Below are 13,212 nucleotides of genomic sequence, written 5' to 3'. Positions count from 1 at the left end.
AACAATATGTTTTGCCTATGTCTGTTATTTCCCGGGTGTGGGGATCCACATTGTTGGAAAGTGTGGTTTGTGCAGAGATCCCCAGGCAACGTATAGTAAGTAGAGCGAGAATGAAGAAGCTTTTCATATTGTACTTCTGCTTGTAGAAAGGTATTGGAAGAAATGTTTTTGTGCCTGTAAAGCCAAGTTTTGAAATGCATTCCAAAAGGACTGTCCTTGACTTGATTTTTGCTCTATTATAAAACCAGCCTTATTAAAATCTGCTTTTCTTCTGTGCAGTTCTGTAGTAGATGAGCTGAAAGAAGTTGTTTTTCCTGTTCTTCGAATATTGCTGCAACATATCTGTACCAAGGTATGCTACGCTTTGTTGAATCCTGAGCTGAAGAACTTATGTGTGGATACATTGCAGTATCTGTAATAGTTTGGAAATCCCTTTTCAGAATGTTTCCTAAGGAATGAAAATATTTTCATCATTTGCAAATTTCTTGACAGCCTGATTGTGTTTTGTTTTGATCTTTATCAGAATTCGCAGATGCCTTAAAAATAGTTGTCACTCCTACTAATAGCAGGAGAATACTGAGGGTGAACACTTCCCCACTCATTCATGACTAATTGTACCCTACTTGTGACCTTTCCAAAATTTGCCAGTTTACCACTGTTTTGGTAGAGGAAAATGAGGATTATGAGAGCTCTTTCTCTAGCTAACTATCTGAAGACTGCCATGTAGAAATACTGCCTCTGGATTTAATCTAAGCTGCACCTTTGCCTTGGGGAGGTTGCTATGTGACTGTGGGTGAGTGCTGAAGTAGTGACCAAGGAAGCTGTGATTCTTCTCCCAGTCCTTGCTGAATATGACCGTATCACCTCATTAAATCAAAAAATACTTTTCTTAAGCCCTGAAATGCCATTCTGGCTTCTAGAGCAGAGCATCGAAATATCATATCATGCGATTGCCCTTGTTTTTCAGGTCCCAGATAAGACCGATTATCGCACGTATGCCTCACAGGCCTTGGTGAATTTGCTGAATAAACTCCCTTCTGTAGAGTTTGCTGACTTCATCGCTTGGCTTTATAAATACTCACGCAACTCTAAAGTAAGCACATCTCCTTGATGTTCCAGGGTTCAGATACAACAGTATTTTGAAGGCAAAGGGTTCAATATCGGTACTGAATAGCATTGTTATTGCTGGTACCTAGAGGTGGGTAAACTGAGTTGGCGATGTCCGTGTCTTTACTCACGTTAACAGAGCGCCTTCTGTGCTTTTTCCCCCCGAACAGATTGCCTACAGAGTGTTTGCTCTTGATGTAGCGTTAGCTTTGTTGGACGTGCCAGAGAGGAACTTGGACAGCTCCTTGTCCCTGGATCATCAGAAGTTTTTAAAGCATAAGTTTTTAGTACAGGTCATGGTGTTTGGCCGGTGTTCTGACAAAGCACCTGTGGTCCGTAGCAAAGCTTTAAGCAGCTTTGCCCACTGTCTCGAAATGAAAGCTGCTGCTACCTTGGAGAGTATACAGGACTTATTACACAGCTGTAAGTATTATGGATAAATTAGATAGTGAAAATATTTCTTGAATGTTCTGGGGAATAATTAGTGGGGAAATAGGAGAACTAGTTGTCAGGAACTTAAAAATCTGCACATGGTGTCCTTGTGTATTGTGTCATATTGAGAGGTAATAGATGAGTCTCGTTACTCATGAAGCCTTATATTTGGAAGGGATTTATTCTCGTATATCGGTTCTAACTAGATTCCTCCATGAGATACCTTTGAAGGATATTTACAGACAACTGAAATTGCTCATTGGAAGGGGAAAAAAGAAGTTGATTCTTGCCTGGCAGTTGATTAAATCTTGAGTCGCATTTTGCTTCTGCTCAGTTGTTTTGTTCGTGATTGGCATTCTGAACTCCCTCAGGTGTGGTAAAGGCCAGATGGCACAATTCAGAAGTATGCACATAGCATCCTACAGTTAGATGACTTGCCTGAAAAGAATTTGGGATGACAGAATATCTGGAATTAAAATACTTCATTTAATTTCTTTTTTTATTTCGTTTTGGCAGGCTCTGACCACACAGTCTTGGAAGCAAACACGATCACTGCGAGTTCGATAGTCAGTGCAGAAGGTATAGAGTCATATTCTTATAGTAAGTCTCAGGCTTTTCTTGGCATGCCAGTTTCTAAAAATATGTATATCTGTAAAACCTAGGGCATGCATGAGGCTCTCTGTTTAACAGTGAACCATCTCGCTGGGTGAATGTAGGCCTTTTTTTATTCTTAAACTTTTGACTTTTCTTTCAGGTATGTCCAACCATCCACTGAAGACCTTACCAACTTTCAAAACTATTGAGTTGACAGACAGCAACGATACTGCTGTGCTTGATGGTATGTCAAAATTAAACTAGCCTTTTCAGATAACTTTCCAAAACCTTAATGGAAATTAGACTTTCTGAAGTGTATTCATTGTCCATTTTTCAAAGAAAGTGGAGAGAGCTTTCTGTAGAGCTCTTAAAAAACACTTATGTGTGATGAAGGGGGTGGAAGTGCCAGCCATAAAGAAATACTGTTTCTACTCAAGTCTGAAAAATACATCTAATCTTGAAATACTGACGTTCGTTTGTACTAATGTGGTGGCAACACTTGTTGAAACGTGGGTAATTTATTCTTTCCAAAAAGGATGGTAATTGATGTGGGATATAGTACTTGTAACTCCGTAAATTTAAGGGTAATTAAATCTCTTGCTCCAGTGCACAAAGAACTGATATATTTTTGCCATATAAAACACAGCACCTTTGATGAGCGCTGTTACGTAGGGAAGAATTTGCTTCTCTGCAGCATCAGGTATTGGCTGGAGTTGAAAGCAAAATGTGAGGTTAAATGGACTGATGCAGAATGGCAAGCAGCTAGTTCTAATCTGTTGATAGCATGAAATCAGCATGAAAGTTGGCTTTTGTGGCCACGATGTTCCTTTGAATCTCTTCCTTTCTTTTCCTCTTCCGTGTAAAAGCTTTTCTTCCTAACCTTTAGGCCTCTGCCAGTATCTTTGCTCTCAATTCTTGCTGTTCACCTCTCTTGAACTGCTGACAATTCAATTTGCTCCTTAGTCCACATCCTGCATTTGAGTCTTTGTTACACGTCTCATGCTGCTCCTCACATGGGATCTCTCTCCCTATCTGCGTGAGCCAGGCTCCAATCTTCCCCATTGAAAGCTTTCTTTTAAAACATTTCGCTGATAAATTTCATTAATCTGCTCTCTCAGATAGAAAACTCCTCCAGGCCACTTAAGATATTGTGTATTCCCTGTTTAGTCGCAGACTCCTTGTGGCAGAGGACGCCTGGTTTTATATCCGATCCCCAGCTGAGCGTACACTTGGCACTTGGCAAAACAAATTAAGAAAAGGATTGAATGAAAAAGGACTGTCTGGAGCTCAAGAGAATAGCTGAAATACAGGGCTCTCCGAGTCAGTCAAGGTGCATTAGCAAAGCTGTCTGGCACACGCTTGTGTCTGGCTTATGCCTCTGCTAATTTTGCACTTCTGTGAAGACCAAACAGCTCGTATTTTAGAAGCAATATAAATCTTAGCCGAGGATAGTCAGAACGTGCAAAATGCACAAGGGCAAAGATAAGGAGGGTAGAGATAATTTGCAGGGTGAAGTATGCGCTGCAGAATTGCTACTGCCCAACAGTATATAAACATTATCTTCCCTTGATAGTTCTCAGCCATTTAGAACTCAGGTTTTTTGTTTGGTTGGTGGTTTGTTGTGTTGGGTTTTATTTCTCTTCTCTATATCTTTGTGAGTAAAATCAATGACAGTTGGCAAAGTGTAATTATTTTAGCAGATTTGGTCACCTTTGCAAGAGCGGGGCTATTTTAATGGCAAAATCTTCCAATAAAAGGGTTCTGTGCTTTTTCTGTCAAGTTGTTCTCAGGAGGAAGATGCGATTGCAGTTAGCTGCCCATTAAGAAAGCACAGATCAAAGTCCTTTTGCTTCCTTTGGTAAAAAAATATTTTCAAACTACTTTTGATTAGTTCCCTGTGACTAATTCTATTTCTTAATGGCAACAGAGTGGATCTCCACATGAATCTCTCTAAGTAACAGATCCCCCAATTCAGCATGTATTTGGGAAATCTTATGTAATGCTGTAAGAAATCTAACAAACAGCAGTAAATAGAAACCTTAAAAGCAATGGTAAAGCACTTGAAATCAGTAGCGCCAGCTCGTCGTTAGTCCATTTGAATGACTCAAAATGTGACAAATAGTTGATTATGGCTCTGTGTATTCACTTGTGTGTCATTTCATAAACTATCATCTCAATTATATATTTTTCCCGAGGACATGCAGAAATAAGTATGAATGATTACAGAAAGTAGAATTGGAGGCCTAACTTGACATTCAGGGAGGGGAGATGTCTTCTGGTTTCCTTGCAGACTCTTGGGTTCTTCTTTGCAGCTGCCATCCTGCAGCCTTAAGGAACTCAGTCAGTTCATAAATGGAGTAATTTCCACTTTGTAAAACACAGCCATTCATATATGAGTACTTTATACTGCGTGGAGCTCTCAAGCATAACTCGCAGAAGGTTGTAGGCTCTTGGCATACAAGTCTGTTGACCCACCTTGGGTCTGCGTTGGATCCATTTGTCTGTGGTTAGCACTCAACACGCTTTTCCCACGGATGGCAGGGTTACCTGCGCTACAGACTTTTGTTAGAACAGTGCATGATTCATCTGATGAGCTTTCAAACTGTGAAGGTAGCCTAACATCTTTTATGTAGAAAAATTAATAGGTCAGAAATTACAGATTATTTTTTTCCTTTTTGCTGCGTGTATCGAATGATTTGGTGTATCACTTTCTTTTGTTATGTCCTAAGATAAATTTTCAGATGAAAGAACTTGGAAAAATGGTTGGGTTTTTTTTTTTTTTTTCTCCTCTGGCTTATACCTCATTCTGAATTATTTTGGGTGCGTTTTTGTTGTACTTTGCTCAGTCCTCCTCTCTTGCCCTCTGAAGGTGTCAGGCAATAAATCGTTGCTCAGCTGAGTTCAGAGCTGGATTCCTCCTTGCTGCTGCGCTGTGTTCAGCGTGTTAGTGCTGTTAAATATCGGTGTGGGTAATTTCTTTTTATCGCGGTTTCGGATAGGAAAAGAAGTCATGGCCATGCTGAGACTGAGAGCCAGAGATGAGAAAACCAATGTGAGGAAATCTGCTCTCCAGGTACAGTGGTTTTTGCATGATTCCCTCTTCTCGGTGATTACCCAGAATGCCATTAAAATAAGTAATTAGGCCATAGTCCTGCAGTGAACTGTATGTAACTTGTAGCCCACCTGTAGCTTCCTGCTGTTCCTGCAGAGTGCCTACGGGCCTTAAAAAGGCCTCACTTGCTAATTCCTGATAAGTAAATAATGCAAGCATGATGATGGAAAATTTTTCTAGTACTCTTGCTGGCATTCTCTTATTCCGTCATTTAGAAAGAGAGGCTCTTTTCAAATGTCAATAGGCATTTCAATTAAGCGACTTCCTTATAAACTGAAGCTTATTAGCTGCTTAGTTTGTTTTGACCTTGTTAACAAAGAGATTAGGTTATATCCAGCCTCCTTTTGAGGTATGCATTGCTTTGCCTGTTGCTCAATTTTTTTAATGAAGTCATTAGCTTTTAAAGAGATCTGCTTTGATGAGAATTTCATCATTTTAAAAAATAAACATCTGCTGTTGACTGCCTTCCTCTGTTAGGCCTCTTCACCCCAACTCTTCCCCCTCAGTTCACATACTGATTTGAGCCACTCAAGTTAAGGCTTTACAATTGTTTTCTTTTGATGCTTTTTGATTTAAATAAAAATCCCCTCTTCCTTATTACCGGGTAAAAGACATGGTTCACACAAGAGATGCATTATTTTCGAGGGGATATTGTGACATTCATTCTATCCACATGCTATTATAAAATCGTAATGACTGAAAAGATGCTTTCTGTTTCATTCTACATCTCTGGTTGTGCCCAGTACTCATAAATTGTTAATGCGATGTTTCACTCTCAGTGAGATAAATTAATCTCTAGTTAAAGTTGGTAGGGGGTAGATTGTCTTTTTGATTTGCTACCCAACGCGCGTGGCCTGTATTCCCAACAAAGTTATATTTGCTGATATTTGACTTCCAGGTTTTTATGAACATCCTGAAGCACAAAGTGATCCCTTGTACCGCAGAAGATCTGTCCACTCTTCAGGATCGTTGCCGGGACCCTGCTGTTTCTGTGCGGAAGCAGGCCTTGCAGTCCATAACAGGGCTCCTTCTGGTGAGAACAAAATATCGTGAATTCCTGTGCAGACATGAGATGAACGAACTGTGGGTTAAAAGGAGGAGGAAACAGACAAATCTGGTACACGTCAGTTGTTCATTCAGTGAATTTCATTTTAGGACTGTGTTTTAATTTTTTTTTATTACCTTTTTTACTTGGAAGTCTTGATTCATTCTTACACATACTTGTGATTTATGTAGGATGCTTCCAACTGTTGGAAACATTTATTTTCCTGGCTGTTGGTTTATGTGTCATGGAGAAAATGTTTATGTTGCTGGCCTTCTCAAGTTAAAAAAAAATCTGAATCACTTTACTAAGATGTAATGTGTAGATGATAGCACTGCAATATTTTTCCTTCTTTTCTATTTATTCACAAAGGGTTAGTAACTTAGTCTTGGAGCGTAGGGTTTATATTAAGCAAAGCTTTTTTTTTAGCATTAAATCATCTGCTGTACAGCTTTATTGCGATACTGTTATAATTATTTATAGAGTTTCAAAACAAAGTATTACAGTACTTAAGCAGAAGCACCAGGTAGCTTGATCATGGATATGATCAAATACCTTGTGGTGTCACAGAGATACAAGTTCCCTTGTCCCGTATGCTGCCACATTGCAGTGCTAGTTGAGCAGTATGCTGGGGTTTATTAAAATTTATTTTCAAAGTTAGTAGCTGAATCTAGAGGTTACTAGGCCTTTGCCGATGTTACCAATGCATATAGGACCCTATAATGATTTAAACATGTTTCTAATACAACGTGTGTTTCTCTCAGGCTCAGCCTGATAATGTTCTAGTGCAGAAGGCCTGGTTAAATGGAGTGGTGCCTGTTGTGATGGACACGGAAAGTTCTGTCCAAGAAAAAGCCTTGGATTGCCTTGATCAGCTCTTGTTGCAACATATAAAATATTATAATAAACTCAGGAGTGAAGATGGAAAGCAGGCTCTAGCGTGGGATCTCCTTACCCTCTTGACTTCAGAAAACCAGGAGCTGAAGTAAGTGCAGTTTTCCCTTCGTTGTGGGTTCTGATTGCTTTTCTGTAACAGCCCTTTGTCCGATGCGTAGTTTGTACTCTCAGGCCACAGACCATTAAGTATCATAGTTTCTATACTGTTTAAATGCACGTGCCGTCTGTCGTGCGAGGACAAGGAACTAAATTTATTGGTGGGGTATTTTTAAGCTATTTGAATTCCCTGCTTGAAACAGTCAGTATAAGTGCATATTACTGCTAGAGATGGAAGCTATCGTGTTGTGAGGGGCTTCTGTTGCTCTGCCCGTTCCTGGGACAGCAGGGCTGTAGAGCATGGACAAGGTGGCAGCTGGTGAGAAGAGTGCGGTTTTCCTTTCTGTCAAGTATTTTCACTTGCTGCTCTTCTTACCTGTGCTCTCTCCCTGAACTCATGTGTTCATGTACAGGAGTGTTGCATGCTGTTCTTGATGTGTTGATAGCAGCATGAATATTTAAGTCAAATGGAGGTGTTCTGATGACAGAAGTAAGAGAGGATATATAAAGAAAGGAGAACATCGCCTTTTATTAATTCTGATGTACAATATGTTAGTTGTCTTATGACAAATAGAATTATTCTGCCTTTTGCAGAATGCTGTGGGAAGAAGCAGAAGAAATGGGATGACACACAGTATGACAAGGACACAACATTGATTAAAGACAGCTGTATGTTTATTAGTCAACAGGGCATAATAGCTCAGAAATAGAAAATGAGATACTGGTTGTGCTGCCTTGCCAATCTGTGAAGCTGTCGATGTTCTAATTTGGGCTATTTTATAACATAGTTTGCAGATTCATGGCACCTTCTTCTTCGTGACCTTAGAGTACCTTGCAGCTTGATAAATGTCACAACTCTTTCAACATGAAGTAGGTAACTAAATAGAAAAATGAGCAAGTTATGGTGCCTTAACATTACTGTATCCTGTCCCATTATGGGTATTAAATAACAACTACTGGAAAGTCTTGGTTACAGATTGCTGAAATTATATTTTCTTGATTTGACATGCTATCAGGTGGACCTTCTGTCTTACTGACACAGAGCAGTATGTCCATGCTTGTATGCCATCCCTGTAGCATGTCAGGATTACGAACTGAAAGACTGAAAATACTGCTAGTAAAATACATAGTAGAAATCCCTACATACTCCGAGTAGTGGGAATGTCAAGCGACAGCCGCTTTGTTGTGTTGCCCAGTGTATCCTGGACAGGGATGTTGGATTTTACTGCCAGTGTCTAAGACCCAAGTGTTTTGTTTACTCCTCCTTTAACTTTCTTTTCTTGTCTTTCTTCCTTGTAGCCGTTACTTCAACAAAGCTTTTCATATGTGGTCCAGACAGAATAAGTTCACCTCCACTTTCATTAATAATGTCATGTCTCACGTGGAAACGGAGCATACTGTACCTGCTTGGATGTTGCTTGCTAAGGTGGCGGGTTCTTCACCCAAGCTGGATTACTCCAAGATCATTGAGTCCTGGGACAATGTCAGCAGGTATATGTGTGCTGTGAACCCCATCCTCCGTTCTGCAGGAAAGAGATGGGGGTAAAGAGGAGGAGCAAAGCAAGTGAGGGTTTTCTGTCCTGCCACAGGCAGATTGCTCTTTAGCTGCTTTGTTCTTTATTCAGGCAATCAGTTCTGCAGCTAGGAGGCAAGCAATGGCCCGCAGATTTGTACAGTAACCAAGCTTTTTGAGCTTTCATTTGGTTTGACAGGTCTGCCTTAATAATGCATATCCCAGATGAAAGGATTTTTCTACCGTGATTTGGTGTTGTTCAATGTTAGTTTGTCTGCTCTACTGTTTTTCAGGCAGCAAAACACGAGCATTGATACTACAGGACATATACTGTGTGTCATCGGTCATGTTGCAAAGCACCTTCCTAAAAGCACCTGCAAGAGGCTGATTGGTGAGTTGCCCTGAGAAACCCCAGAGGGGAAGGCAGGATTCACGCCTCCCATCTCAACAGTTATTTCTTGATAAGCTTAGAAAATGCTCATTTTATGTGTGTGATCTCATTTTCAGAGAATGTCAAGTGCTGGCTGAGGGAGTCTCAGTGTCCCCTGGAGGTGATTAGCCCAGCTGTAGAAACTCTGCAGAAGCTCTGCCATGCGTATGCAGATGTGCCGGAGGAGGCACAGGTGTGACTCAAAATATATCTTTTAAAATAGCTTATTTCACACTTAGGAGGGCTGTCTCTTGAAGGCAGCCTCAGTCTCCCGTCTGTCGGTTGATTAGGTCTCTAAACAAAGAGGATCTGGCTCCAACAGCAACTTGAGTCTGTTCTGCTCAGCTCTCTTACTTGCTTTACTGCAGCTGTGCTGGAGAACATGCTGTAGCTAAGGATGGACTTGTAAGAAATCTTCTTTCTTCAGAAGGATTTTTTTTTTCCCCCCCACTTGAAATACCTTGCATTTGCCTTCTGTCAGAGTTTACAGAATTCCTAAAGGAGACGTATTGCAGTGCCTTTATGATATCAGCTATTTCTCAGGCTTGGTCCAGTTCGAAGCTATAGGTTTGTACTATGAGCTCTGATTATTCTCTATTAGACCTGCTGCAGATACACATATTTTCTAGACCTCTTTCACAGGACCAAACAGTGAGTTAATAACACATCATTTTCGCATTTCTCTTTTCTGCCCCCATTTGTTTTATGCCATAGGTTTGTTCCACTTCTGTAGTGAGAAGGTGGGCTATCTTTTGTTGGTAAAATAGGGATCTCGGCCTGAGCACAGTCGCAAAGATGCTAAAACTGATGCAGGTCTCTCTTGCTAATGATTTCTCTTTGTGTATGTGTTCTATTTCTCTTTCAGTATTGATGACAACTATTTTATAATAGGAATCCCAATAAAGTTTAGTAAATAGTATGCAAAACTGCACATTCTGTACTTCTGAAGCCAGGGTGGATTGATGGTTTCTGTTTGGTTTTTTAAAATTGACAGTCAGAAATTCCTCCCTTGTAGGTACGGTCATCACAGTATGTTGGCTTACAACCAAATGCAGATGTTCCTGTACATCGGCCACTTTAGCAGTTCTAACGGCTCAGCTGCCATATGTATATGTATTTGGTTTCTGACGTTACCAGTTTTTGACGGTAGAAGAAGAGAAATGCTTTATTTTCATCACAATCTGGTGGACGATTAGCTTTTTTTGTTTGTTTGTTTCCTCTCCACTCCTTGGAATTTGCATCATGTTTTCATTTGAATTGAACTGCATTTTTCCAAACAACATTTAAAAATTCATAGAGACAACCTCAAATGTGTTGGATGTTCATGTGGAACAATCGCCTAAATCCTTTTTGTTTAACTGATTTCTATAATGAAGTAAACTTAGGCTTGTGGATCATTTAAAAGCCAGATTCTCCAAGGTGTTTTGACACTTGTACACATTTTTTGATGTGCAGGAAGAATTTTAAAGCTCTAAGGCACTGTCTGATTGATTTCAACAGGACCTAGATTATTAAAAGCATATAAGGACTTTCAGATTAGGGATTTGTGTGTGGACACATATTAGAGCCACATTTTGTCTAATTAATAAATTGCCGACTAAATTTTGTTTCATTATGGAACAGGAGCTGCTCAACCAAGTGTGTGGAGATTTAGTATGCACCTGTGAAAGCTATATTTCTAATATAGTCCTTAAAGAGGATGGAGCAGAGCAGCTGCAAGAAGATCTTTTGGTAAGTTTGGTTCCCCTTCACGGGTTGTTCAAAGGATGTCGGTGTTTGGTGTTCCTTAAAGTTCATGCCACTAACTGTGTTACGTAGGAAAATACTGATGTGCACACCTTGTGCGTAAGCTTGTAGTGAAATCTGGTATTTATGGGCCAGGGAGCATACAACAGTTTTATACATCAGTGATTGCTTTAAGGATATGAGTCCCTATGTATTTTTAATAAAACGATATGGTTTTTTTTCTTTGCTTTTCCACTCATACTTCTTAGATGAGCTGCTTGAGAAATAAGTCTGTAAAACACGTAGAATGCTTTGAGGTGTATTTCAATATTATTAGTAGATGTGGGGGGGTTATAGCGTATTAGACACACACACTCCATTTCTGTTTCAAAGCTTCACCTTCTGTTCTCTACTCACTGTCTTCTTGAAAGGGAAGAGAATTTTAAGTTGTTTTTGGACAAGTACCATACCGACTCCTGCTGACTTAATTTGCAGCTCAGCCATTGCCTTTTGACTGCAGCGTTGCTTTTTCTCTGCAGGTGAGACACCTCTTCATCTTGGGTGAGGCTGCACAGCTGTGTCCAGCCAAAGTGGAGAAACGCATCTTTCTTTTGATTCAGTCCATTCTGGCTTCTTCTGTCGACAAGGACCAATGTGAGGCTCTCTCCTTACTGCCTTTAATTTTGCACTTACAGACACCACTGTTTACCGGAAAAGCGTGTTTTCATTCCTGACCTGTTCTTCCCTAGTGTCAAGTTTGCCAGATGGTGAGGAAATTCCAGCTTCTCAGCCACTGTCCCAGATCAGAGGATTAGCCATGCCTCCCGTGGTCAGAGCTCATGCATTCATTACCTTAGGTAAGTGCCATCCTACTATCGAAGCGTGCCCTCGTGTATCCAATTCTCACCCTTTCCGGTTAAAGTTCTACTCAAAAGCTGTGTCAGTTGTAACAGATAGCCGCAGCGCTCAATGTTTGCGTTGCCTCAGCTCATAGCTTTTAGCAATGCAAATATCCATGGGACCAAGTAGTACAAACCATAGAAATACTGCCATCTATGTGACTGCTTCTCAAGGTGGTTAATGCATTAGTAGTGATTAATAATTAGCAATGTCCTTCAGAAGAGTACTGTCCTTGTACTCGGAGTTGGTTGCTGTCTGGCTGAAGGATCATCTTACCTGTAGTAAGGTGCTCAACAGAGGATGAAGAAAACTTGGCGTTTTTGGTGCGGTTTAGAGCAGAATGACTGCACATAGTTTCTTGTTCTCCTCAGTATGAATGAAGAGCTTCTTTGAGAGAATACCGGTCAAATCTGCATCTCCAGTGTTAGGGAGAATACTAAGTGAAAGTTCTGGTTTTGTAGTACCTCCATCGTTAGGAACAAGTCTCTTCTCTTGCAGATAGACAGTAGTATTCTTTCCTTAACTGCTTTGGGCAGCTTAATACTTTTGTATTGAGCTTAGGAACAGTTAGGGAGAAGTACTGTTAGAATGCAGGCTTTTTTATTTTAAGTTGGTTTAGTGATGCCCTTGGCGGTGGGTGTCTCCCTGCTATGCTGATGACAGCTGGGGCTGTTCTTTTTAGCTGCTTTGAATAATACCCTGTACACAGAAATAGTTCTCTGTGAAGGAGGGAATTTGGCATAGAGACCCACACTATAGGTCTAAGAGGAGTTTGGAAGAACTCCTTGAAGTATCATTTCTTTGAGAGATCGTGCAGATTGCTCATCAAGTTTCAGCATGTGTTTCTTGTTTATTCCTCTGTTTACTTCCTGATTCCTTTCTTGGCTCATATTGGACTCAAAGGAGGCAGTAAGCTGGGCTGTGGTGGTTGGGAAGAAGAATATATTCACAGCACTGACAGTCTTGTCCCTGTTTCACAGGTAAATTGTGTTTACAGCATGAGGACCTGGCAAAGAAATGCATCGCAGCTCTAGCTCGAGAACTGGAGGTGTCGCATGATGTGGCTGTTCGCAATAACGTTGTCATTGTTATGTGTGATCTATGTATCCGTTACACATCCGTGGTGGACAGATACATTCCCAACATCTCGTTGTGCCTGAAGGACCCAAATCCCTTCATCCGTAAGCAGACGCTGATCCTGCTTACCAACCTTCTGCAGGTAAATAAAGGTCTTAAGCACGTATCTGACAACCCGCCGCAAGTACCTCCATTGTGCTGGATACTGGCAACCTGACCGGTGGCTGTGTTGCTGGTACCTTCATTAATCTACACTTAATTGAGAAGACTTTAAACTATGTATTTTG

General features: G+C 40.6%; 1 protein-coding gene across 4 annotated transcripts in view; it reads left to right on the top strand.

Annotated features, from left to right (window-relative positions):
* The window catches only part of NCAPD3 (non-SMC condensin II complex subunit D3), a 28,407-nt gene that overhangs the window by 5,656 nt on the left and 9,539 nt on the right, over positions 1 to 13,212 (top strand). For 3 of the 4 annotated variants that reach the window (XM_054802890.1, XM_054802891.1, XM_054802887.1), the window contains 15 exons: positions 280 to 352; positions 968 to 1,093; positions 1,278 to 1,530; positions 2,056 to 2,139; positions 2,294 to 2,377; positions 5,133 to 5,206; positions 6,144 to 6,278; positions 7,052 to 7,272; positions 8,580 to 8,771; positions 9,087 to 9,184; positions 9,301 to 9,416; positions 10,847 to 10,954; positions 11,488 to 11,602; positions 11,698 to 11,805; positions 12,829 to 13,067. In XM_054802890.1, the coding sequence (XP_054658865.1) occupies positions 280 to 352; positions 968 to 1,093; positions 1,278 to 1,530; positions 2,056 to 2,139; positions 2,294 to 2,377; positions 5,133 to 5,206; positions 6,144 to 6,278; positions 7,052 to 7,272; positions 8,580 to 8,771; positions 9,087 to 9,184; positions 9,301 to 9,416; positions 10,847 to 10,954; positions 11,488 to 11,602; positions 11,698 to 11,805; positions 12,829 to 13,067 (2,026 nt within the window). The remainder of the gene's footprint in view (positions 1 to 279; positions 353 to 967; positions 1,094 to 1,277; positions 1,531 to 2,055; positions 2,140 to 2,293; positions 2,378 to 5,132; positions 5,207 to 6,143; positions 6,279 to 7,051; positions 7,273 to 8,579; positions 8,772 to 9,086; positions 9,185 to 9,300; positions 9,417 to 10,846; positions 10,955 to 11,487; positions 11,603 to 11,697; positions 11,806 to 12,828; positions 13,068 to 13,212) is intronic. The other variant, XM_054802889.1, reaches the window with a different exon arrangement.

The sequence above is a fragment of the Grus americana genome, chromosome 24, assembly GCF_028858705.1.
Source record: "Grus americana isolate bGruAme1 chromosome 24, bGruAme1.mat, whole genome shotgun sequence".
In the NCBI taxonomy this organism is placed as follows: Eukaryota; Metazoa; Chordata; class Aves; order Gruiformes; family Gruidae; genus Grus; species Grus americana.
The sequence above is the reverse complement of the archived record's forward strand: the minus strand, read 5'-3'. Positions and strand labels throughout refer to the sequence as shown.